General features: G+C 52.3%; 1 protein-coding gene across 1 annotated transcript; it reads left to right on the top strand.

Annotated features, from left to right (window-relative positions):
- Nucleotides 1-27,584, top strand: LOC139001232 (von Willebrand factor A domain-containing protein 5B1-like; the record flags this gene model as incomplete). The annotated part of the gene is made up of 14 exons (XM_070402953.1): nt 1-111; nt 1,844-2,046; nt 2,712-2,826; nt 3,236-3,421; nt 4,813-4,996; nt 5,742-5,932; nt 9,454-9,655; nt 10,182-10,478; nt 14,481-14,618; nt 17,757-17,888; nt 20,706-20,780; nt 21,410-21,479; nt 22,004-22,121; nt 23,595-27,584. Coding segments are annotated over 14 exons (2,508 nt in total), but the record flags the coding sequence as incomplete, so codon positions are not given.

Raw genomic sequence — 27,584 nt, 5'->3', positions numbered from 1 at the left:
GATGCCATGCTGGTGGCTCTTAAGAGCCTCATGCCAGCTTGCCTCTTCAACGTCATTGGGTTCGGATCCACGTTTAAGAGCCTCTTCCCTTCCAGTCAGACCTACAACGAGGTAAGGAAGGACCAGGCTGGGACCAGGAGGGGCGGGTGGTGAGGAGCAACAGACAGAAAAGGAGAGAGGAGGCCTGCTCACAGGCTGTCCACACGTATAGGACCAGGATGGTACCCAGGAGCCAAGAAGGAAAGAGAGGCTAACTCTGCTGAGGCAGTTCTCTGACACCTCAGCCTTCTGACACCCTCCTCTTTAGAATAAAGAACATGTTGGACAAAGTGCGGGTGTGCGCAGACAGGGGTCCAGGGAGGGGTAGAAAGAGGATGCATAGCCTAGGCCTGCCACTCACTGAAGCCTCTGTCTCATGAGGACAATAGATCCGTGCAAGGTTGAGCCAAAGAAGTGAACAGGAAGGATGGCCGAGTGAATAGGTGGGTAAGTGGGCTGAGAATGGGACTCACGAGACTCAAGCTGCAATTTTAAATAACAAGACTGTGGCCCCAGCAGCACGTTCAGAATTGCAGGCCTAGGAATTGGAGGGAAGGAAGGAAGGAAGGAAGGAAGGAAGGAAGGAAGGAAGGAAGGAAGGAAGGAAGGAAGGAAGGAAGGAGGAAGGAAGGGAAGGAGGTCTTCAGAGCCACTTTTCAATTAAAAGTAGTTTATGGGTGTTTAAAATGCAATAATAATATATTGATTATCCCACAGCCTTTGAAACTAGATAATCAAAAAGAAAAATATGTAAATCTCACATGATCATGTCAGAAAAACAAAAGGAAAAACCATATTAAGAGCTTAGAGTAAATTCCTCCAGACCTTGTTCTATGCATTACCCACAGTTTCAGGAAAGATAGGATTAGGCCTTCCAGAAACTACTTTTCTAACACAACAGCTATCATGAGCACATTTTTATGACATTAAGTATAAATCTGCAGCATAATTCTAATGGCTGCCTAGTGTTTCACTGCAGAGAGGCGTGACTTATTTAACTAACCCCTGCAGTTGGGCACTGAAGTTGCTTCTTTTTTTTTTTTTTTTTGCTTATCACCTTTGTATCAAAGGCTTCACATCCCTCCTTCATGATTCCCTTGGGATAAGTTTCTAGTCTTTCTGGCTCAGAGGCACAATATACATTTTAAGACTTTTGAGCATGGATGTTGGAAGAGCATCTTCCTGAGTCAGGAGCAGAAGGACATCTGATGTCCAGCGAGAATCTGTCCTTGCTGTAGTGACATTCATCCGAGGCCAGTAATCCTGGGCCAGAAAGGACAATGATAAGTTAATATAACACCGCGAATGGTAGCAGGGCAGGCACTGGTGGGGGTGTCATTGGGCAGAACCATGTCAAATAAGTGTCCACCTTTTATTCTTCCTGCATGTGGGGCAGAGGTGAGATTGGGAACAGGACTCTACTCTGGCGAGGTTGAAGTATTATCTAGGGCAGCGATTTTCAACGGGGGTGCTGCAAGGATTTCTAAGACATGCAACACCTATCTATTTAGTCAGGGGCACAGACCTCTTTTCCCCTAGATTGTCACACACACAAATGACAGCAGCCAAAGCATTAGCCATCTGGTGTGAATGAATCAAAAATATACCTTTATTTTTGTTAGATCAGCAACAAATATATTTTTTGACGTGCCTCAGAATTTTAGTAATTAGTTTATGTTAAAAAAAAAAAAGTTGAAAATTGCTGATCTAGGGAAACAAAAGGACTCCTCCCCCAAGGGGCTCAGAGTCTCCGCACCATACGGCGACCCTGGGAATTCTCTCCCTGCCTGTGCCTTTCCTGCAGGAGACCTTGGCCATAGCCTGTGAAAACATTCAGAGAATGCGGGCTGACATGGGCGGCACCAACATCCTCTCCCCACTCAGGTGGGTCATCCGGCAGCCAGTGCACCGAGGCCACCCGCGACTCCTCTTCGTGGTCACAGACGGGGCGGTCAACAACACCGGGAAGGTGCTGGAGCTGGTGCGAAACCACGCCTTCTCCACTAGGTGGGCACAAGTTGAAGGTCTAGGTGGGACGTGGTTATCCCGGGCTGCCCTGGACCGGGGTTTCCAGAACCTGGGCCACATGGGAAAAAATGCCAGAAGACAAGGAAAGAGCCTTTTAGAGCAGTGCTTCTCAACCTTCCTAATGCCTCGACCCTTTAATACAGTTCCTCATGTTGTGGTGACCCCCAACCATAACATTATTTTTGTTGCTACTTCATAACTGTAATTTTGCTACTGTAAACAATATGTAATTATATATGTGTTTTCCGATGGTCTTAGGCGACCCCTGTGAAAGGGTCATTCGACCCCCAAAGGGGTGGCAACCCACAGGTTGAGAACCGCTATTTTAGAGCTTTGCTTCCAAAGTGGTATGGCTGACCTCAAAGTTTGCCTCTCCCCCTCAAAGCTCAGGAGGGATGTGATGCCCACACCTCTGTATCCAGCTCCCAACCAGCAGCCTGGGCAAAGGAAGCCCTTCCTGCTGCTTAGACTCTGCGCTGGGGCGGAAGTCACGGGCTTCACGTGTGAATGGAAATGCCCATGGATGGCCCTCTTCCCCGGCCCTCTGCCTGAAGCTGGGCCAGCTGTGAGAGAGTCCGCCTGGATCAGCAGACAAAGGTGGCAGAGAGGATGGGGAGTGGCAGCCTCTCTCCTCCCCTGCCCAGGTGCTATAGCTTTGGAATTGGACCCAACGTTTGCCACAGGCTGGTGAAGGGGCTGGCAACCGTGTCCAAGGGCAGTGCTGAGTTCCTGATGGAGGGGGAGCGGCTGCAACCCAAGGTAGGTGGAAGGGCCCCAGTCCCTCTGCTGCTGGACCCTCACTCTAACACGTGGGGAAAAGAAGGCCCAGGAAAGCAAATCGACTTGCTCAAGATCACTATCTGGTTCATGTTTTTGACACAAACTTTCTGGGTGCCCCGGACTAGTCACAACCCTCCTTTGAGTCCTGGGATTTTCTCATTTATAAGATGCTAAGCTTAGGGAAGACGCCAGCAAACATTTGCTCCAACTCTGGCATTGTAGGAGCCTAAGAAGTGGCATGTTCACTGGTGGGCAAGCCATCCCAAGGCCTCTTGTCACTTCTTTCCTGCTCACATCCCCGCATGGTCATACCCACCTGGGCTTCGTGCATCTGGACATACCCCAGCTCACACATCTCCCCAACCAGCGTTCTGATTCTGCCCAACAGATGGTCAAATCCCTGAAGAAGGCCATGGCCCCGATCCTGAGTGATGTGACTGTGGAGTGGGTCTTCCCGGAGACCACCGAAGTGCTGGTCTCCCCCTTGAGCACCAGCACCCTCTTCCCTGGGGAACGGCTGGTGGGATACGGCATTGTGTGTGATGCCTCCTTATACATCTCCAACTCCAGATCTGTAAGTATCTTAGAAATGCCCGGGGTCAGTGGGGGTCCAGGAACATGCCCTTGCAGCCATTCTCACTGGAAAGACTGTTCCTGGCAGGAAGGAACGAACTGGATCTGGGCTTATAGTTGTGAGGTATAGTTGCCAGGCCATGGAACGCAATCTACAAATAACTAATGAAATTAGAAAGACGTAACTTTTCAACCCAGAAATCCCTTCTAACGGATCTAACAGAAATAAAGTGATATAATGGAGTTATGTCCAAGGATTTATTGTAGCATTTTTTGTGATGGCAAAAACTATGGCCACATATTAATGCTGCTCCCCTCAAAATGTCGTTTGATGTTACACGCAGCAGGAGAATATTGTGAAAGACATTATTGCAAATGATTTGGTAGCCAGAATATGAATTTCTCATCAAATAAACTTAATCATTGAGAGAGGACAACAATTTGTACAACTGAACTGGTCAATTCGGTTTCTAATTTTCTCTTGTAAATTCCAGGACTTCGTAAACTTCTTTTTCTAGTCCAAAGGTACTCCTAGCCTCCCCAGAGCTCCCAAACTATTGTTTAGTAGATCAACAATAATAGGTACCATAAGACACTGTGGTCTCACATACTTATTTTAATTGAACTGATTTTTTAAGGTGATTTTCTACTCCTTTTTTCCTTTTCTACTTTGTCCTCTTTCCTACACCAGGTGACTTATACTTTGGCTGTCTGATCAGGTTTGACTTACTGTTGAAGGAATGAAGGTTAATAGCATTTTCTCTTTGTGATTTTTGTATTCTCTGTCATCACCTTGTATTTATCAATGGATGACATGTTGACTTTTTGACTGATGAAACATTAAATGTAAATATAAATACAGCCACCAAGTGAATGCTTAACCATAGGGGTGGTAGAATATTGCACAATCATCAAATGTTTAAAAGAATAGTTGACGTGCAGGATTTCCAAAATGTTTAAAGTGCAGTGTTCAAGATACTGCTAAATAGAAAGTAATATGGTCCAGTTTTTGTAAAACAAAAATGATCTCCAAAAGCCTTTATGTTTTATATGTATGTATATACTAAGGAGAATGGAATGGGAGGAATAGATGGTTCATTCTGTTCATTTTGTTTACCTATTTGGAGACAGCAGTGGCATTTAGAATTACCTTTTAAATTTTTTTAAATAAAGAACATAATTTAAAATATAAACAATGTAAGTGATATGAAGTAATTTTCATTCACCATCTCATAAACAGAAGTCTGCCTAAATTCTCCAAGCTAGCAAAACACTTTTTTTTATTATTCCACTTCTAACATGGACTCTCCACCACCTGGCCTCACACTGCTAGCTGCTCTGTGGATGTCCTTCCTGCCTAATTCCCAACCTTCTTTCTCTCCCTTCCTCCAGGACAAGAGGAGACGATACAGCATGCTGCACTCTCAGGAGTCCAGCAGCTCTGTCTTCTACCAGTCACAGGATGAGGGGCCCGGCTCAGACAATGCAAATTGTCCCAATAGCTTGGGGGAACCCCTCGACCTGCGGCAGGCCACAGATGCCCGGCCGTCCAGTGGCGACCCCGCCACCAGTCCTGGTAAATCTGCCGCCCTTTGTGCTTCACTCACTTCTCCGGAAGCTATGATCGCTCCATTTTACTGAGCACTTACTATGTGCTAAGCACTCTATACAAACAGTCGCATTGAGTAGTTAGCAGCTGCAGAGGGGGCTACCGCCTATTCTACAGATGAGGAGACTGAGACAGGGAACTTCAGTCACTTGGCTGAGCTCGTGTACAGAGAGTCTAGACCTGTCTGCCTCCAGAGCCACTTCGTGGTTTTAGTTTCCACTCAGAAGGTATTTCCTGATCACCTACCCAGGCTAAGTACTGAGCACAGTGTGAGCAGCAAAGATGACTCGAACGTGGCACCTATCCTCAGAAGCTCTCCATCTGGTGAGAGGGATACAATTGGACTTAGTTCTGAGAGGAAGCAGAGTGACATGGGCCACAGGAGGTTCTGGGCAGCGGACACTGCCTGAGCAAAGGTGTGGAGGTGTAACACCTAGAAAATACATCCACAGTTGGTTACTCAGCTACTATACTTGGACACATGGAATCTTGAAAAGGGAACAGAAAGGAGAGTCGCTGGGTGATAGATTAGGGCCCGGTTAGGCCAGGCTTTGAATGCCAGGTGAGGTGAGGCACCCAAACATACGTCAGTAGGTGAGCAGAGGAAAGATCAAGAAGTTTTCAAGCATGAAAGGGTATGCAAGCCCCTCCCTCTTTGCCCGCTGTCCTCTTCTTGCACTCTGGTGGCTCCCCTGTCACCGCCCCTGTCCAGGTGTGGGCCTCTCCCAGCGACGACGGGCATATAGCACCAACCAGATCATCGACCACAAGCCCTCCCCGCGGGCCACCACCGTCAGCGACCCCACGATGGCTGCCAGGAGATACCCACTGCGGAAAGCCAAGCTGCAGGACCTCATCAACCAGCCCAGCCCAGATGCCCAGCCGAGACAGATTGATTTGCAGGTACCCGGGCGGGGCAGGGTGGAGTTGGGGGAGGCCATGGGTAGGGGTGAGCTGTGTCTCCTGCGTCAGCCGGAAGGGTGGAGCCTGTCCACAACTGACTGAGAAGCGAGTCACCTCTTCCTTCATCTGCCTGACCCTCAGTGACCCCTTCCTTACAATGATACCCATTGGCCAATGACAGCACCAGTTCTCTGCACACAACACTTCCCAGTTGTCAAGGAGCCTCCCCATCTGCTCTCCCATTTGATTTTATAGCAGCCCTGGGAAAGGAGGGGCTGTGGAAATGAAGGGTAAAGGTCACACAGCTTGTCTGGAGATTAAGACCCGGGACCCACTTCCTGCAAAGCTCTTGCTTCCCTCTCCATCGCATACTGCACCTCCTGCAGATACCAACGATGGTACATCCAACCAGGGCAGGGATGCTCTCAGCACTACAGCCACAGCAGGGCCAGTTATCCCCTGTCCAGCTAGACCAGTTTCTGGCCTCAGCACCTTGGACATGATCATTCTTTATTGTGGGGCGCTCTTGTGTAAAAATTGTAGAAATTTTACAGCATCCCTGGCCTCTATCAAATGAATGCCAGTTAAACCACCACCCCCAGTGACAACTAAAGGTGTCTGTAGACAATGCCAAATGTCCCTGAGGGAGGGTGGCAAAATCACCAGTTTGAGAAACACTGTCCTAAGCCAATGGGCTTGATGAAGCTTCGTCAGGGTGAGTCTGTGGTTCCACAGAAGCCGCCTTTCGTTCCCCACGCCTACCCACAACCTCCATCCATCCCCGCCTCCACAGACGCATCAGCCCCCACGCTCCCCAGGGGCAGAGACACTGCCACCTCGTCCCTGAGGTCCTTCTCTGTCCTTAGCCAGGGATGCAGTTGAAGACACTGACCTTGGAGTCAGGCAGACGCTGCTCCTCAAACATGTTACTCAACCTCTCTGAGCCCCAATTGCTTCGCCTGTGAAGTGGGGAGAATAGCTTGCGCCGGTGGTTGAGCTAACAGCCATCCACAGATATGTACTGAGAGCCAACTACAAGTGGAGGTGATAAGAGATCAAGTGCCTGATGCAGTGCCTGGCACACAGTAGGTGTCCTTTAAATGCAGGTCTGGTTAGTGAGCGCTCTGAGCAGTGTGGCTTCTCTTCTCTCCTACTTGCTTCTGGCCATCTTTGCTCATCTCTGCCCCATCCCCTGCTTGGCTTCTTCCCCAATCTGATTCTCCCCAACACAACATGTGCACACATGTATACACGCCCTATAGCCTCTGGCTGGGTGAAGGGCTGAACCTGAGACTAGTCTATTGCCATGGAAACTGTAGCAGCTTGTTTCTCAATGGGTTGGTGATGGTGGGGCAAAGGTGAGAGGAATCCTAGTCTCCGATGAGGGAGGTGAGGTTAGGGATGCCCTGGGACGCAGCAACCCTGGCTGGGTACCAGCTCCCACTGAGGCCATCCAGTCCCAGTCTTCTCCCACACCCTTGTACCATCCCAGGACCTCAGGTCCAGAGGAGATGGGAAGGAACACCTCAGCCCCTGCCCCAAGGAGCAGGAGCCCCCATCTAATGGGGAGTACAGTCCCTTCCCAATAAATACTTGGTAGCGATGAGAAAGACCACCCAGTTAGCTGTTGGCCTAAAAGACTGAGAAACACCTTTTCTCTCTGTTACACCCACTAAGTGCCCTTGCGCCCTGTCTCCTATCAGGCAATGCAAATGTTGCCAGAGACACAAATTCATTTTTAATTAATTTAATATTCTTTAATTACAAACATACCCAGAGTGAAAATCATACCCTCAAACAGTTCGGTTGAGTATAAAGTAAAAAGAAAAGTACCCGGACCTACTTGGTTTTGAGTGTTTCCTTCCAGAAATACTACACACACACACAAACACACACATACACAACACACGTTCGTGTTTTAAATAATCACATATACAAACTTCCTTCTAAATTGCTTTTCTAATATCTTCTTAATTCACTTTTTTATATACAGTAAAATTACTCTCTTTGGTGAATAGCTCTATGAGTTCTGACAAATGAATAGTCATGTAACCATTTCCACGATCAGAATACAGAAGAGCTGCAAATGTTTTAATGTTTTCTCTTAGACATCTTCCCAAATTAGTTTTTAAGAAACTGCCTGTTTTATTGCAGTGCTGTGTGGTGTTCCAACACATGGACGTACCATAACTTACCAGTATTCGCCAATCTTAATGAAGTACATCCAGATAGTTTCCAGATATTCGCAAAATCTTTTTTTTAACAAATAATACTGCAACAAAGATACAGTACATGTACATAGATATTTGCAACCTTGTGTATTTCCACAGGATTCAATTCCTAAAGGTGGAATCGCTGGGTCCAGGGAGCGTGGGCCTTATTAATGTTGACAGCTAGCACGGGGCTGCATCGCTCTCCACAAGTACATGTCACTGTGCACTCCCACCAACAGTCCATGGGGGACCCCCGTCTCCCCATGACCACATTGCGTGTCATCAGACATTTGCATATTTTCTAGTCTGGAAAATGGGAAAAATCATAATTCATCTCATTTTATTTTTTTATCCTTGCCCGAGGATATATTATTATTGATTTAAGAAAGGAAGGGAGAGAAACATCAATGTGAGAGAGAAACATTGATCCATTACCCCCCATATGCACCCCAACTGGAGATCGAACCCACAACTTAGGTATGTGCCCTGACTGGGAAGCGAACCCTTGAATGATGCTCCAACCAATGGAGCCACCTGGCCAGGAATGTAATTCATTTTAATTTAAAGCAACACTCAAGAGCTGAGCATGTTTTCATGGGTTTATTGGATACTTTTTCTGTAAACTGGCTGTAAAGGCCCTTAATCCATTATTTTATTGAGTGTGTCTCCACCCCCACCAGTGATTTCTAAGAGCATTTTCTTGAAAATGAGCTTTGTCATGCATGTTGCAAATATATTTCCCAGTTTACCCCTGGCCTTTTGATGTTTTCTTTTAGACAGATTAAGTCCACAAAACAGAACAGAAAGCCCAGAAATAACACCAAATGTGCATGAGAGCTTTGTCGGCATAGAGGTGGGGAACTGATAAACCGTATTCAATAAACAGCGTTAGGATTCCAAAAAGCCGCGAAAAGGCTGGTTCCTATTTCCTGTGAAAATAAATTTCATGTGAATCAAAGATTTAAGCAAACAAACAAATATCACAAAAATTCTACAGGAATTTTTTTTTTTTTTTTGAGTAGGAAAGACCTTTTAAGCATGACCTATGAGAAGGCCTAAGGAAAGGGTTAATTTTAAACACACACAAACGTTTTAAACTTTGTGGCAAAAATAAGTGAGTGTAGATTATCTACGGTATGTGATTTTCCATGGTCTTCCGGGGTTTGGACTTCATCCATGGTTTGGGATTATTCATGTTGACATTTCTCATGGGTAGTGGAGAGTAAGTGGTTTGTCCTTGGGTGCTACAGGTGGAGCTGGGGTGGAGGGGAGCGGCCCAGCCTCCTCACCTTCCTCTTGCCTTCCTAGCCCTTCCTGAACAGTGGCTGGGACCTGTGCCAGGGCCCCAAACTCCGGGGCCCAGGGGCCCGCAGGCCCTCTCTGCTGCCCCAAGGCTGCCAGCCCTTCGTGCCCTCTGACCAGGAGCCCCAGGCCTGGAGCCCCATGAGGGAGCTGGACCTTGGGTACAGCCTGCAGCCGGCCTCAGACAGCCTCAGCCCTGGGGACCAGGGTGAGTGTCCTCAGGGCCCGGGGCCTGACTGGGAACAGGGAGGACTCCTTGGCGATGGCCTGACTTCAGATGACAGGCCCAGAGGACAGATGCCGTGCCCTTTGGGGGGTGGGGGGAGTCTGCTGTGGCCCCTTCTCTCCCTGAGGACCTCACCAACCCCTCTTTTCCCAATCAACCTGGCCCTTGGGCTGCCTGTCCCCTACCGCGCGTCCTCCCTGCGTCCTCCCTGCGGCACATTCTCCCCGAGGAGTGCCCCACCCCATCTTACTGGACCCCTCAGGTCCTGGCTTCCTGGGAGGTGGGACCAGCCCATGCCACCCCACCTGTTCTAAGAAAGGAGTTTCGCCCTGGCTGGGGTGGCTCCGCTGACTAAGAAAGGAGTTTCGAGATCCCTGGGCGTGCAGCTGGGGTGCTGTACTGTGTTTGCTTAGAGGTGTTTGGGCCCTGGGAACGGATGCTGTCCCCTGCGGGGCTGGCCCGCTGTCCCCCAGTTCAGAGCACTGTCCTCTCGTCCCTCCGCCCACAGAGCCGGTCCATCAACCCTCCTCCTTGGAGACCCAGACCTCCCCGGCCTGGGAGCCGCAGGCCAGCACCGACAGGCAAGCCACCCCAGACCCCGTGCTGGGCAAGGCCGTGGTCAAGGGCCTGCGCGACAGCCAGTGTTTACAATGGGAGGTGAGCTTCGAGCTGGAGCCCCTGGGCCACGAGCGGAGCAGAGCGCACGACGCTGACCTTTGGAAGGAGACCTTCCACCACCTGGCGGCCCGCGCCATCATCCGCGACTTCGAGCAGCTGGCAGAGCGCGAGGGAGAGATAGAGCAAGGTGAGCGCCGGGGGGCCTGCGCCCCGCATTCTAGCCTCCGAGCCCTGCCCCCTCCGCAAGCCCCGCCCAGTGCCCCGCCCACCTCCCCGGCTCCAGCGTGTCCCTTCTCCCCACAGACCTGCCACCGCCCAACCACCCAGTGCTCAACTCCCCAAAGCATCGCTGCTTCCAGGTGCCTACACACACACACACATACACACACACACACACACACACACTCACACACACACTCACACACACACACACACACTCACACACACACACACACAGACTCACACACACACTCACACACACACACACACACTCACACACACACTCACACACACACACAGACTCACACACACACACACACAGACTCACACACACACTCACACACACACACACAGACACACACTCACACACAGACTCACACACACACACACACACACACACACACGCAGCCCAGGGCTCCATCCCCTCCGGTATCTGCCCTGATCCCCTTGCCTCCTCCCACCAGCCCTGGGCTCCTCCAGCCCTCCCACCCTCACCCGGTGATCTGTCCTCTCCTCTTCCTCCTCCGTGCCCTCAGCTTCTGGTCCTCCACCCTCCTCACTTCCCAACCTTCTCCCCACAGCGCCCTCTCAGACAGAACAATGGGGACAGCCCCATTCCACCCACTCTGCTCCGCTGGGACTGCACCTACCTTCCCACAGACCCCACTAGACAGCGGTTCCCAACCTTCTTCTGGCCACACCCCACATAAGCGTCTCTAAAATCCTGATGCCCCCACCCCATGACATACAATTCTTACTATTCAAAAAGTGAACTCCTGTTCGCCTGGAGGAAGCCTAAAAGGCCATTAACTTGGTCTAAACAAGCTTCCAAAGAATATGGCATCCGTGAAAGAGAAAAATAAAAGAATGTGAAAGGACAGTCGAAGTACTGAGGAAGAAATCACTAAGAAATTGTTTAAAAAATAATCTACACTAATAAAAGAGAAACATGGTAATTAGCATACGACCGCTACCCTTCCCATTGGCTAATCAGCATATCCTTATGCAAATTAACTGTCAGCCAAGATGGCGGCCGGCAGCCAGGCAGCTGGAAGCGAACATGAGGCTTGCTTGCTGCAGGGACTGCAGACTCCAACGTTCCCCGCCTGACTTGCCAGCCTCTGAGCTGGCAGTTTGAAACATTCTAACAAATATAGGCAGGGATCTCAGAGCTGGAGTTATACATTGTTTCGATTATAGAACCGAAACAAACCAGATACCTGCTCTCAGAGCTAGAGCCAGAGCTAAAGCTGGCCCAGAATAAAATTTAAAAAAAGGAGCGGTTGGGAGCTTCAATCAACAACCGCCAGCCTGAAAGCAGCCCTCAGCCCCTCACCCAGACTGGCCAGGCACTCCAGGGGGGACCCCCACCCTGATCCAGGACACCCTTCAGGGCAAACCAGCCGGCCCCCAGGCCTCTATCCTATATAGTAAAAGGGTAATATGCCTCCCAGCACCGGGATCAGCGGAGCCGCGAGGCCTCCTGGCACCGGATCAGCGTGACGGGGGCAGCGCCCAAACCCCCTGATCGCCCTGTGGCTCTGTGTGTGACAGGGTGCGGCAGCCCAACCCCCCCCCCCCCCCCAATAGGCCCTGCTCTGTGTGTGACAGGGTAGAGCCATAACCTCCCCATCGGCCCTGCCCTGAGTGTGACAGTGGCTGTGCCCCAACCCCCTGATCGGCCCTGCTCTGTGGGTGATAGAGGGCGGTGCCCTAACTTCCCTATCGGCCCTACTCTGTGCGTGACAGGGGGGAGCTCCTCATCCCCCTGATCGGCCCTGCTCTGTGCATGACAGGGGGGAGCTCCCCAACCCCCTGATGGGCCCTGCTCTGTGCATGACAGGGGGCAGCGCCCAACCCCCTGATTGGCCCTGCTCTGTGCATGACAGGGGGTGGCTCTGCAACCTCCCCATCGACCCTGCCTTGAGTGTGATAGGGGGCGGTGTCCCAACCCCCCAATCAGCCATACCCTGAGCGTGACTGAGGGTGGCATCACAACCTCCCAATCCGCCCTGCTCTGTGCATGACAGAGGGTGGCGCCCCAACTCCCCAATTGGCCCTGCTCTGAGCCTGACCAGGGGCTGCACTTAGGGATTGGGCCTGCCCTCTGCCACCCAGGAGCAGGCCTAAGCCAGCAGGTCGTTATCTCCCGATGGGTCCCAGACTGCGAGAGGGCACAGGCCGGGCTGGGGGACCCCCCCTCCCCCCGCCCAAGTGCACAAATTTTTGTGCACTGGGCCTCTAGTAATAATAATAATAATATGAAGTTCTATGAAAAATAGCAAATAAAGTTTCAAAACATATAATAGAGAACTGAAATGCATAAACATGTCACAATATATACTTATATACTGTATATGAGGCCCCTAGAACCATAAGAAATGCAAAAAATTCACTGTTAATCACTCATTCTCGAATTGCCCCCCTTACAAGACAAATTGCCCCCCTGTGGGGGAGGTGCCCCACATTGAGAACCACTGCCCTAGACCTGCTCGGCCCACTCACTCACTCTTCAAGGCCACTTACTGAACGCAGATCCTCGGGGGGCCAGCCTCGGGGCTGAGCACAGTGACCAGGGCATCCCTGCCCTTACCAGTGCTTGACACAGACTAGCAGGAGAGCCAGCATTAATCAAATAAGTATAGACACTATTAATTGCCCGCATTTGTCCTAAGTGCTATTAAAAAGAAATATAGGGATACAAGAGATTGTTTAACAAGGGTGGTGGGGAAGCTCAGGAATTGGGACAAAGTTTTCTTAAAAAGTGAGTCCTGGGATCCTGATGGAGTCCACTTGAAGACTAGACAGAGATCGAAATAGAAAATATTTCTATTATTTGTTATAGTTTATGCTTCATTTACATAATAGGATTTATATTTTGTATTATTTGTATTGTTGTGAATACTTCAGAAATAATAGGCATACAACCAATGACTCACTGAAGTCATTAGGAAAAACTTATTGCACACACACCAAAAAGACAGTTCGCAAATCCAGAGCACCCAGACCAACACATGGAATGAAGCTCAGGGGGGTAGTATCATAAAGCAGCTTCAGAGTGAGGAAGCAGTGACAGTTAATGCTTCATGGCGATTGGTTATAAAGTGGGAATTTTCAGCAGTTACCTTACAGTAACCTTGGGAAACAGTTCAAGTCTCAGAGGCAGAAGCAAGAAATGACCCGGTCACGTTCGTCTTGCAAAATGAGCTAAATTAAACTTTGTTTGTTTAATGAAACTGGTTTTGCCTGCTCAGGGAATTTTCAAGGCTGATCTCTGTTTGGTTTTTATTTTAACATTACATAATATGTTCTTTTTTCCCCATGAGCACTTCACCTTACAGTTTACAAAACGTGTCCCCTCTGCATGTCCTCGGCTCCTCACACAGCCTTTTGGAGGTGGCAAGCCGCAGAGACTGCTAACTTACTGCTTGGAAAGAGCTGGGGCTTTGGGAACAGACCACCACTAAGTCCCGATCTCAATCCACAACTACCTCGCTGTGTGACCCTGTGCCTGCCGCCTTCCCTCTCTGGTTTCCAACCTTCCCTGCAAAATTGTCCCATGGGCCAGACCAGTGGCCCCCACTCAGCCAGGATCCTATGAAGTCCTGCAGCAAGAGTCTCATCAGGCAGCTACGAACTGAAAATAGGAAATGCAGACAACACAGACGGCTTTGATTGTCTTTAATAACACTAGTTATTTAAGGGCAGTAACTGTCTTTTTTAGTCTTTGATGTCTTACCTCTTTTACATTAAAACATCCTTATTGTATGAAGTGATAGTGGAAGATAACAATCTTGGGCGGCAGGGGGGTTATGTTCTTAATCGGCAAGTTGGAAACCCCTTGATTTGAAGGCCTTATTTCATCCTAAAGATGGGACCACTGGTCTAGCCTTCCCTCTGGCTTCCGGAGCTTCTGTGTGGGAGAGAACGTTCTGAGTCCACACAGTGACCCCAGCTTCTTCCTCTGCAGGATCCAGCCGCCGCTACCAGGTGAACGCCGTGCACACCAGCAAGGCCTGCAACATCATCAGCAAGTACACCGCCTACGTGCCTGTGGACGTGAGCCAGAGGCTGTACCTGCCCACCGTGGTGGCCTACCCCAGCTCCGGTAAGGCAGGGGGTGGCCAGGCAGCCCCCGGGGGCTGGAGGAGGTGGCTGGGACCTTAAGGGGCAGAGCTTGCAGGGTGGGGTGCACAGAAGGGTCTAGAACAGTGATGGCGAACCTATGACACGCGTGTCAGAGGTGACATGCAAACTCATTTTTTTGGTTGATTTTTGTTGTTAAATGGCATCTAAATATATAAAATAAATATCAAAAATATAAATCTCTGTTTTACTATGGTTGCAAATATCAAAAAATTTCTATATGTGACATGGCACCAGAGTTAAGTTAGGGTTTTTCAAAATGCTGACACGCCGAGCTCAAAAGGTTCGCCATCACTGGTCTAGAAGCATAAAGACCCCAAAAGCAGATGGTGTAGGCACCACGAGGTACAGAAACCTGTGAAACCATGCCACTCCCTTATTTCCACCAAATAAGCATGACTTCACTGAAGTTTTCCAACGAGGGCAATGATATGTGCTCACTGTAGAAAATTCCAAAATGTAGAAAGACAGAAAATAAATAGAAGTGACTAGAAGTGACAGTCATCCAGAGATGAGTACTGATTACCTCCTTGGTGACCACCCTTCCGGACTTCTCTCTATGGATATCTCCACAGAGAAATCAAAAAATATAATTTTGCATGAATTGGACCATATCAATGTGTGCTGTTCCTTACGAAATATGGGTGGGAAGGTGAATCTCTACCATCATTTTAACAGCTGCGGTGTTTCCTGATGCGGAAAAATACTAATCGTAATAGTCAATTTGACAGGGATGGAATAGATATATGGATATGAGATGGATGGAGATATATATATAAAATCATTTAGTCCTCAGAACAACTCTGCAAGGCAGATACTATTACCCCCATTTTAAAGATGGGAAAACAGAGGCAGAGGGGGTTAAGGGTCACACAGCAGGAAGAGGCAGAGACAGGCTTTGAACCCCAGGGATCTGGCTCCAGAGTCTCTGCTCACCCCGCTCCTCTCCAACTGCCTCTTAAGGTTTCTCAGAACCTACTGAATCAGCCCCTCATTATTAGACCTTCAGTTTATTCCCTTTTCGACTATTGTAAATGATGCTGCAAAGAACACCTTTGTGCACCTGTCTGGTTATCTGCTCAGGGTTAATGAACTCTCAGAAGTCAGATTGCATATCAAGATTGCCCGTTTAAAACTGTGCTGGATGTTACCAAAGTGGCCCGGGCCCAAGAGTTATTCGGATGCCCACCCTCGCCAACACTAACTGTTGTTCATCTTTCTCTAAACCCTGCCAGTCTGATAGGGAGGAAAGACTCTCTCTGGGGAATTTCTTTAGTTTTTAGTTTTTGGGTGAGATGCTGTTCACCTGTTTCTGAATTACTTTTTCCTGTTCTTTGTAGTGTCTTTTTTTTAGCAGACCTCCTCAAAGAATTGTGTTTGGAAACGGAATGTGCCTTTCCTCCTTCCTCCTGTGCCCTGCACCCCTTTTGTTTATAGTCATCACTGTTCTCAGTTCAGGCTCTGGCCAGCAGCCAGGCTGTTGCTCCACTGGCCATGCTTATTCACTGGGCCTTGTCATCCTGAATGTCATGCTTATTCAGGATGTCTGTCCCTCCCACCCGTCTCTGACCATCCTCCTGGCCTCCGTAGCCACAGTCTGGGAGGTATGGAGACCATCCCACCATCCCCAAAGGTCTGCTCAGCACTTCCCAAAGTGTGATCCAGGAAACTAGAAGCCTAGTTCTCCATCCCATCAATGGCCATTCAGCACAAAAATAGGAAATCCCAGTCCTGGCCAGTGTGGCTCAGTTGGTTGGACATTATCCCATGCACCAAAAGGTTGCCAGTTTGAGTCCCAATCAGGACACATGCCCAGGTTGTGGGCTCCATCCCCAGTAGGGTTTTGCTCTCACATTGATGTTTCACTCTCTTTCTCCCTCGGCCTTCCTCTCTCTCTCTATAAATCAATTTAAAAAAAATTTTTTTTAACAGGAAATATCAGATCAGGAAGAAACTGAACTAAATGCCAGTTTAGGAAACACTGAACTAAATAAAGCTCAAAAGCTTTCTTCACAGCAGAGCCTTTGGAACCTTTGGGATGTTAATATACATCAGGAGGCTCAGAGAATGCAGCTTCTTCAAAATTTATTGCCCAATAGAACTCTTCTTTTTTTTTTAAAGAATAACTTACAAACTAGTGTTCTCGTAGAGTGGGTTCCCCAAAACACACTTTGTGGGGCGCGGGTACGGTGTTTTGGCCAGGTTCAAACCTCGGACTAATGAAAGGACAGGGTCCTCTCATTGCCACGTGCAAGTCCCAGCTGGAGGGCAGGGACAATTATAGCCAATGGCTGTGGTTGTAAGCTTGAACCTATGGTCAAACACGTAGCCCCACGTGCCTTGTGCTAGAGTTTAGGTGCATGTAGTTGAGTAGGGTTGGAACTCACGAGAATGCTGTAAACAACGTGATCACGCCCCTGCTTTGCCTCGTGACATCTGCTATAAAATAAGACACGGCTTGTGGGTGCTGTCGTTGTCTCCTCATCAGGGAGGCAGCGTCCCACCGAGACCCAGCTATTATTCTCTTGTCTGTCTTTTCCTTAATCCTTTCACGCCCGCCCCCGCCCCCCCCCCCCCGCCCCCCCCCGCCACTCAGTTTACCTTTGGCCGCAACAACACTTGGGTGCTGTAGCTTCCTCTCTCTTCCGTCCATCCCCCATTGGTGATGCCCTGGGACTACAGGGATCTGCCTGTGGCAGGGGGCATGGGACCTGGGCCTTTGAGACAGCCAACTGGGAATGAGAGGAAATGGGGTGTTCGTGAGAAAACCAGCCTTTAGACTAACTAGAAAACACTGCTGCTTCCTGAACATTCTCTCTCGGCAGCAGTATTTACCTGGCAAAGTCAGTATTATCCCCATTTTCCAGGTCTGGACATTGAGGTTGAGAGTGGTTAGCACCCCATCCAGCTACTAAAAGATGGGCTGGGGTTCAAACCCAGGTCATTCTGGCTCCAAAGCTCATGGTCTCACCTTGTACAGTGCCTCCCTGTCTTTGGATAATTGACAGGCTGAAGCCAGAATCCTTCCTGCCAGCTTGGGAAGGAGGCAAAGGACTGGCACAATTGCACCCACCTGACCCCTTCTCCTGTCCTCACGAAGGTGCTGCACTGCGGATGGCCAGCTCTCGGGCCCTGAACCAACAGTGGAGGGGCAGCTCTGCTGGCTTCAGTCGGTCCCAGTCCGTGTTCACAGAAGACTCGGCAGCAGGACCTGGCAGATTTCAGAACCTAAGTAAGAACCACCTGGGGCGGGTTCTGGATCCTGAGCTCCTGAATTATGGCATCCTCATGCCCAAGACCCTGGAGGCCTCACTCTGAGTCTGCACTTTGGGCTCTTGCAGGACCAGGGTGAGGCCAGGCCTCCCGGGCTCTCTGAGGCCTGAGATGGGCAGCGGGGTGCAGCATGGCCCAAGCATGCTGCCTTAACACAGCGTTGCTGAGAGAGCCTCTCGGAGCCAGGGGCACCCTGGCCTCCCTGCCCGCGTGCCCACACCATCCCTTCACCTCTCCCCTCTGAAGGTCCACCAACCCCGGTGGCTATTCCCTGCCTCCAATCTCTGAGTCCTCCCAGGCGTCCAATGCCAGAAAACCTGATAAATAGGGGAAAGTGGAGAGCAACGAGGCAGGTCCATCGTTTGGGTCCTACCATCTGCCTCGTTCCTTCCTGCCTTCACCTGATTGCGTTGTGCCTGCAGCTTGGTCCTTGAAGATCCGTGGTTTGGCCTTTTTGTGACTTTACACTATTCACAGGAGGCTTCAACTCTCTGTGTCCTGAATGTCTGCATGTCTTCCTGTCCCTCTAAACCAGTGGTTCTCAACCTTCTGGCCCTTTAAATACCGTTCCTCATGTTGTGACCCAACCATAAAATTATTTTCGTTGCTACTTCATAACTGTAATGTTGCTACTGTTGTGAATCATAATGTAAATATCTGATATGCAGGATGGTCTTAGGCGACCCCTGTGAAAGGGTCGTTCGACCGCCAAAGGGGTCGCGACCCACAGGTTGAGAACCGCTGCTCTAAAGACATCCTAACAGCTGCACCAGTCCTAACCCCTTTCTTCACGCCCCCGGGTGTGCAGTGAAGCTCTGCTCTGTGCACAGGGAGGACAGTGGAGGGCCCACCTGGCCACAAGCCAGGACGCCCAGATCATAATTTAATTTAACCTGAGGGTTAGAAAGTTCTCACAGACATTGATGGGTTAAAAAGGGAACAGTGGGTAAGCGGGTGGAGGAGCTCTTTAGAATTAAAGAGTTCTGCCAACTCTTTGGTTCCATCAGAGCCTCCAAAATTGGGAACCTGCTCTTCCCCTGAGCCATGCTGAGCCTCCAGTCTAGAGGAAATGTCTTCCTTTCTCCATAGCGGTGGCCCATGACTTCCATCAAAATCACAAATCCCTTCTGTTTTTTAACTTTTTTTTTTATTGATTTCAGAGAGGAAGGGAGAGGCAGAGAGAGAGAGAAACATCAATGAGAGAATCATCAATCGGCTGCCTCCTGCACACCCCGCACTGGGGATCGAGCCCACAACCCAGGCATGTGCCCTGACCTGGAATCAAAGTGTGACCTCCTGGTACATAGGTCAATGTTCAACCACTGGGCCATGCTGGCTGGGCGAAAATCTCTTCTCTTCAATTGTCCTCTGATTCAGACCCAAGTGTCTATTATATCTAAGCTGTTCCTCTATCCCAAGCACTTGCCCTCCCCAAGGGTGATCATCGCTAACACATACTGAGAGTTTCCTGTGTGCTGGGCACTGTCCCAATTATCCATGGCTCCTCATAATCATCTGAGTTGGTTTATTTTATTGTCCCCATTAAGAGATGAGAAAACTGAGGCTCAGAGAGGTTAAGTGACTTACTCAAGATCACACAGCTGATATAAGGTAGAGCCAAGACTTAAACTCAGGCATTGTCTGGCCCCAGAACCCAGGGGTTTAACCACCAGGTTAATTTGCCTCCTGGTTGTCTCAGTCACTAGTTCACTCCCACGCTGCCCCACTGTACCCGAGCACCTAGTGATAACCAGAGATCCTTGGCCCTCATGGAGCTCCTGACAATCTCATAGGGGACCAGAGGCTCTGATGAACATATTTGTGCATGAAGCTTTTTCCATGATTTGGTTTATTCTTTTATAGTATACTAGAGGCCTGGTGCACGAAAATTCATGCACTGGGGTGGGGGGGTCCCTCAGCCCGGCCTGCCCCCTCTCACAGTCCGGGAGCCCTCAGGGGATGTCCTACCTCTGCAGGAAGCAACCGGGTCGATCAGGGGAAGGCGCTGCCCCCACCACCCCGCTGCTGCTGCCTCTGCCAGCCGCCTGCTCTCGGCCCTCGCAGCCGCCGCGGCTTTGTCCGGAAGGACATCCAGAAGACGTCCGGTCTATCCGGTCTAATTAGTATATTACCCTCTTATTAGTATAGATTGCCCATCACTCTCCATCTCTTGAAATAATGATCCTAAGAATAACTACCCTGATTACACATTTTGAACAAACTCTGTGTAATTATCACCCCCATTTTACAGATGAGGAAATTGAGGCCCAGAGCCATGTTCTGGTGCCTCCTAGAGTGCTGGCATGAAACCCTCCTCCATGAGACATACCTGGTGCTTCATGCCCACTTCTCCGCAACCCCCAACTTCTACCCTCAGCCCCTGACCTGCTCCTGCTTCCCTGATGGGTCTGTAGCTCAGGATTTCATTGAGCACTTACTATGAGCCAAGTATCTCACTGAATCCTTTTAATACTGTGAGACCGATACTGTTGTCCCTAATTTGCAATCAAAACTTATGCAGGAAGTCCCTTTGCCAGGGTCACACAGTTAGTCCACGGGGGAGTTGGGATTGGAACCCAGGCATTCTGACTCTTATGGCAGAGCAATGGTGGTACCTTGAAGACAAAGGCCCATCCAACTAGGGATGGAACACTTACCTTGCTCTCCAGCCCAGCCCCAGGTTCTGTGAATTCAGCCATCACTCTCCTGGCAGGGGTGGGAGAGGAGAAAGGGAGAGCCAGGGGGCTCAGGCCTCACTGGCTTCCCTCTGTTGCAGATGTGGAGGAAAACCCCGCTGTGCCCTCCGGCAATGCCATATCCCCGGGCGGGGAGAAGTACGCTGCTTCTGAGGGTATGTGGACCATCACCCGGCTCTCCCCTTAATGAAGATAGTGATAGTGGTTGATCCTCCGGCCAAGAGAGTGTCTTGGCCCAACATAGTCCTCAGTGGCTCATTTATTCCTCAAAGCAACCCTGTGTGAGATAAATAGGAATATCCCCAACTTAAAGGCTAGGAAACTGAGACTCAGGGAAGTAAAGTGACTTGCCCAAGGTCACACAGCAAGTCCGTGATGAAGCCAGGCCTGGAATCCGGCCTCCCAGTTTCTAGCTGACCGTTCCATCACCGCACTCTGCCTAGATTCCTCTGGCAATGTGCCAGGGAAGGAAAATCAATGTCCCCATCTGGGGACAAGAGGGTTTAATATGAGGCTGTCACTGCCCCATCAGGGAACCTTCCAGAAGATGCCAGGCGCCACCAGCCAAGGACACTTGGAGGCCTGTTTCTTACACGTGGGCCGATATATTTCACTCCTCCCCATACCAACTGGGTCATAAACAGAAACAGCCTGACGTTCCCCTAGATCCCTAGTGACCAGGCAAGCCCCTGCCCCTCTCTGGGCCTCCGTTTCCACAGCTGGGCAGTGAGCGGTTGGACAGGGTCCTCTGTCAGGCAACAACTGTCACTGTGTGGCTCTCCAGGTCCCCAGCACGACCTGGCCACCAACACCCCTTCTTCCTTGAAGACCTCTGAGACCCTGTTTGGAACCAGGTACGTGGGCTTTCCCTTGGGGGACACTCTACCACCACCCGTCTCCCAGGGGCTGTCCCTGACTTGGAAGACCAAAGGCAGGCCCAGCCTGACATTCAGACAAAAATGAACAATCCAAACCGTGCCAAGAAGGCCCCATCCAGAGGTATCACTGTCCTCCAGGTATCCCACTGCAGAAATCCCACCTTGGTGGTTCATCTCCCACAGTGCGGTCTCTTTGCAAATGCGACCCCCTGGGAGGGCCAGCCTGAGACACACTGACCGCTGGGCTAAAAGACCGTCCTAAAAAAGAATAGCCTGGTCCCCGTCCAGGTTGCTACTAACTCACTGAGGGCCTCAGGGAAAATGCACACACCCCCAGGCCTCAGTTTCCCCAGCTGTCAAATGAGGAGATTGGAGGAAGTCATCTATCCGATCCCTTCTGGCCTGACTTTCAGAGGCTGCTGAGTGAGCACCGGGGGGTGGGATGACCAGGGACACCACCGGGGTGGCTGTGGCCGCTCTTCCCTGCTCCACCCACACAGGCTGACTCTCAAAAAGTCCAGGCTGCTGACGCAAGCAGCCAGGGGCTTCCTGGGCAAGCCGCTGACCAAGACTCCAGAGCCAACGCCGGGGAGCCAGAGCTTCGACTACGTCCCACTGGTGAGTGCCCCAGACGCCGGCTGCTCCACAGGGGGGCCTTCCCAGGAGCCCCCTTCCAGCCCCGCCCCCACAAGGGAAGAAAACCTAGGCCTCCCACCCACGTAGTCAGCAGGGCAGAGGGGTCTGCACGAGACCCCCACCCAGGGTCTAAGAATGTTGCTAAAAGCTAGCGGCAGCAGCATCTTGGCAATCGGCTGCCTTTTTAAAAATTCACGGGAATTTCACATTCTACCCCACCATCTACATGTGTCTGATTTTCAATGCATAACAATAAGCCTTGAAATGACGCTCAGGTGAGTAAAATTCACACCCCACGGGCATGCACTGTTTGGGAAGCGGCTCTGCAGACGCCCCAGCACCGCTGTGGCAGCGTGGGAAGCCCAGGTATGGCGTGGACATCTCTGAATTGAGGAGCCAGGGGGCGTGGCCTGCCACCTCCGGGCCAGGGGGCGTGGGGAGCAGAGGTGCCGGCAGGAGGGACATGGTTGGAGTTTCACTGTGCAGCTCCAGTCCCTGCACACCGACACGGAGCCTCTCCAGCCATCGGGGCGGCAGAGCGCTGTGCAGGGGGTTCACTCAACAAGGACCCGTTGAGCCAGGCCCAGTGCCAGGCCCTGGGAGACAACCTTGAACCAGATGAGCAGAGTCCCTGAGCTCATGGTGCTGTAGTGCGGACACAGACAAGGAGCCAGGCAATTCTGCTCCTTGGCCGCTGTGATAGGAGAGCTCGGGTTGGTGGGGCAGAGCTAGGCGGGTGGGGCACCTTCTCCAGGCTTGCGGTCGGTTGGTCGGTCGGTCGGTCGGTCAAGGAATGACGCATGGCTTACTGAGGAGCATAAAGGTCAGGAAAGCCGAGTGATAGCTGGCAGCCTAGAGAGGAGAGAGAGAGAGCGGCGGCTGGAGAATGGGGCTTGAGGAGGAAAAGTTGAGGACGAACCAGCGATTTGGAAATCATGGTTGGGACTTACTCTAAGAGAAAACTGACGCCACTGAACTGACGTCAGAGAGTGACATGATCTGTGCCTTACAGAGACCCCTTGGGGTGCTGGGAAGGTGTGGGGTTGGGGGCGACGGAAGGAAGTAGAGGCAGGGACCATGCGGGGAGGCGGATGGTGGACTCCAGAGATGTTTAGAAAGCAGACCTGTTGGCACTCGGAAACTGATTGGCTCGGAGGGTGGGAGAGGGCGGTGAGCTGCCCAGAGCAGGCTTGACGGCCGAGGACAGTCTCAGCGGTGGGGATGGGCCCACCTGCCCAGAACAAGAGGCAGGTTAGGAGTGAAGGCGTTGCGTTGGGCTTGGAGAGTGATCAGTGGAGTGCCTGTGGGATAAAGGAGGGAGCTCAGTGGGCCTGGGTGCCCTGCAGACCCCCCAGGAAGATGAATGGTGGGCTGTGTGGACCCAGACTTTTGCATGGCCTGGGGCTCCACCGCCTACAAAGTTGGAGGCCCACTGAGGGGCTCCCGCACCCACAGGTGTCTCTGCAGCTGGCCTCCGGAGCCTTCCTGATGAACCAGGCCTTCTGCGAGGCCATCCACATCCCTATGGACAAGCTCAAGTGGACCTCGCCCTTCACCTGCCACCGAGTGTCCCTCACAGCCCGCCAGCCCGCATCTAAGACCAGCCCCTCGTCTCGGCACCCCTCTTGTGACACCTCCTCCGAGGAGCCTCTGGCAGGGGACAAGGCGAGCTGGGAGCTCAGCGCGGTGACAGAACACACAGGGAAGCTGTGGGCCACGGTGGTGGCCCTGGCGTGGCTGGAGCACAGCTCGGCGTCCTACTTTGTTGAGTGGGAGCTGGTGGCCGCCAAGGCCAGCGCGTGGCTGGAGCAGCAGGAGGTGCCGGAGGGCCGCACACGGGGCACGCTCAAGGCCGCCGCCCTGCAGCTGTTCGTGCTCCTGCGGCACTGGGACGAGAGCCTGGAGTTCAATATGCTCTGCTATAACCCGAATTATGTGTAGGGGGGTTGGGGCAGGGGAGGCGGGAGGGGACCTGGGGCCTGGGCGGGGAGCTTTGGACGCTGTAATATATTGGTTGCTAGAAAGAGCCCTGGACTAGCGGTCAGGAGGCCTGAATTCCATCCCAACTTTGCTACCACCTAGCTGTGCAACGAAAGGCCAGACCGTGCCCCCTGTCTGGGCCTCAGTTTCCCCCCTTCTCCCCCCTCCCCCCCCAACCCCCGTAAGATCAGTGGGTGAGGTGAGGTTGGACTAGATATCTAGAAGGGTCAAAGTTCCTTTCTGCCTGGACTGTGGGCTGCTGTGGGGGTGACAGCCACTGGGGGTGGAGAGGGAGCACAACTTAAACCTGGGATCCCCCAAGAGGAGGAGCACGTGGTCAGTGTTCCCTCAAATAAAAGGGTGAACGAGCAAACCCCAAAACTGCAAGTCACCAGATTTACAAGCTTGTAGCCAGGCCGGAGAGACCACCTCGGCCTACTACATGGTGGGCTAGGCACTCGTCTCCATGGTGACAGCCCAGGACCCCTAAGTCACGCTTACAAACCCACAGACAACCATCCTCCCCAACACTGGGTAGAAGGGTCACCGGGGCCTTTTCTTCCGGCCTGGAAGCCCTTCGTGTATTTAGTGTGGATGTGGGAGTTCCTGGCTAAGAAGAGCAGGTGAGCAGGACAGGGGGAGACACCCTGCAAAGCGGGGTGTTAGAATTGAGCGGCTGTCCGTGCAAACACAGTCCCAAAAGAATAGATGGAGTCACAGAAGTCAGTGGAGAGACCAGACAGCAGCTTAAGTAATTTACACACTTTCGGGAAGGACGTAATGCAGACTCTACCCCCTTGGGCTGAGGGGCAGAGAGGTACCCTGTGTCAGCTGCATTCTGGGACGGGGGGCGCCATCCAGCCGTGTCACACTGTAGGGGACGGGGCCTTCTTTGCAACAGGGAGCTGTGCTTGGCTGCAGTGCATTTGGGGCAGCAGCTCCAGCCAGGAGACGTGATCTACTCAATGACATGGAAGACTCTTGAGGCTTCAAGGCAGAGAGGCCCTGGGGACTTGCTCTCAGGCCCACCTGGTGGTGCCCTGTGGTGACATCCGTGTTGCAGCCTCAGATTCCCATCTGGCTGCTGCCCAGCGATCTCTGCCCCACAGACCCCCCTGGAGGCAGGTCTGGACCTCACCAAGGAAGCCCACCAGCTTGAGGCCCTGGGCTGAATCCGCACACCCTGCGCGCACACCCCTCTCCAAGGCCTTAATCTCGCCTCATCGAGTGGCCCCGTCAGGCCCCACGGCCCTGGCACAAGCTCACAAGCTTCCCGCTTCCGGAGATCCGGAGGGCCCCGCGCAGACCTGTGGGGCACGTGGACTCTGGCGCAGTCTCAGCCTCGGGAAGACTCAGAAATGCCCCGTCTTCAGCAGGAGCTGAGGGAGCCGAGGGGTCCAGCCCAACACCCACCAGGCTGGAGGAAAGGCAGCCCCAACAGGAAGTGGCACCACACACAGCACCCCCCCCTCCAGGAAGAGCCCTCCCTGACCTCCTGCTGAGCTGCAAACTCTCCCAGGCGCCTCTCTGCGCCAGCCCCTCGAGGCCCTCACATAAAGCTGGATCCATCCCCAGGGGAGGGAACGGGGCTGGAGACTTCCTTCATATAAATCCCGCCAGCTGCTTGGCTCCCTGCTCTGTTCTCACCCTCTGGGCAGTCACTAAGCCAGTGGCTCCCACCACCCCGGGCAGGACACGAGGGCAGAAGGGGATGTTGGCTCAATGTCAGCATCCCCCAGAGGGATAAGGGCTGTAGGCTGTCTTGCTCAAGGCCTTGAGCAGGTGTGAGGACAGCATTGTCATCTCCCTCCCCACCTTCTCCCCCCCTCCCACCACCCCCCACTCCCTCCAGCACCACCAAAATAACACTCTGCAGCTGTGCAGCAGCAGCCCCAGCCCCAGAGTAAGGAGGGAGGGGCGTGGCAGTGGTTAATGGGAAGATTGTCAGGCGGATGGTTCACACACCTGGCACTAGTTCAGGCAAGTGGCACCTCTTCTCTGGGTGTCCTGGAGCTGGGGCTTCCCCCTACTCTGACTTTCCCCCATTCCCAGCCTCTGAGCTCTTTTCCTCTTCGTGACCATGGACTTGCTCTAATTGCCTGGGTGACCTTGAACAAGTCACATCTGCTTTCTGGGCTTCTTTCCTCCTCTAACACGACCAGGTTGGGCCGAGCTGTCCAGCCTCCCAGTTAACCTGATCCTGGTGTCCCGGCTCAGTGTGGACGACGACTGGGGGCTCGGGATGGCCTGGCACCTGCCCAGTGTGGAATGAGACACCTGGAAGGGGTAACCGAGAAACCCCGCAAGGCTGAGGGTGCACCACCCCCTTCACAGGGAGCATCCTCAGACCCTGCCCCGGCAGCAGTGGCTGGAGGGCTGGACAACTCTGATGCATAAGCAAGTTGCTGACCTCCGCACTCCCTGGCTCTCCCGCCCAGCACCCAAAGGTGCAGAGAGACACCCCTGGCAACGGGCCGCCCTGTGCCCCTGCCTGGAACCTGTGGGACACTCCAGCACCCGCCACTGCTGAGCCCAAATGCCGCCTCTCACCACAGCATATTGGACCGTCTCCGAGTGGCCCCCAGACCCAAATGCATTCCACAACCTGAGAGCCCTGGGAAGGGAAGAGAAGGGCAGTGCTACCCGGGGAATGGGCTGTGTGTTCATTGCCATGGCATCTGGGAGATCTTGTTCCCCACTTCTCTAGCAGGGCCTAGAGAAATCAACAAAAAAGAATGGGCACGTTCCGGGGCTGCAGCACGCTCCGCAGCGCCCGTGTAAAAACCAGAGGGGCAGGGGCGTGGGCAGCCCTTTGCAGCTGGGTGATCTGCTTGGCTGAGGTCTCCTCTGAGGTCGGGAGCTCAGCAGTGTCTCCTGGCCAGGCCTCGGCCCCTACTATGGGGCTCCCTGAACCCCGCCCTCAGCCGGCCCCAGCCTGGTGACCTGAGCCTCGGAGCAGCGCCATCTCCCGGGTCACCTGACGAAGCCGGCTTTCCCCTGTTCATGCTGCAAACCTCCTCGGCTGGAACCGGCCGTCGTCAGCTTCTCGCCGCTTCCCAAGGCAAAGCGCCTCGCCTCCATGTGGTCGCCTGTGGTGACACGCGCAGTGCAGTTTCTCTATTTGCCCAGGTGGCTTTGGCTCAAGTGGCATGGCCGGTGCTTGTCCCCCTCGGAGCCTCAAGTGCCTACACTGTGCTGCCCCGCCCCCTTGCCTGCTCCCCCGTAATGTCCCCCTGGAGCCTGTGACACTTGGTCTTGGAATACACCTCGCCTTTCTGCCCGGCAGCCAGTTAGGTGGGCATCGTGGAAGGCCTGGACATCAGTCAGCTAATGTCCACCGAAAGCTGGCAAACTCCATCCCGGGCTGTGTGAGTGTGTGTGTTCTCAGAGGAATGGCTTATGTGTAAGTGGTGGCTACTGTTCTCGTATAGGCTTTCAGCTCATAAAAACCGTTGAACGCGATGA

Source organism: Myotis yumanensis, unplaced genomic scaffold, assembly GCF_028538775.1.
Source record: "Myotis yumanensis isolate MYYU_CA2020_CCGP unplaced genomic scaffold, mMyoYum1.0.hap1 SCAF_202, whole genome shotgun sequence".
NCBI lineage: Eukaryota > Metazoa > Chordata > Mammalia > Chiroptera > Vespertilionidae > Myotis > Myotis yumanensis.
Note: the sequence above shows the minus strand (reverse complement) of the source record. Positions and strands in the feature narration are given on the sequence as shown.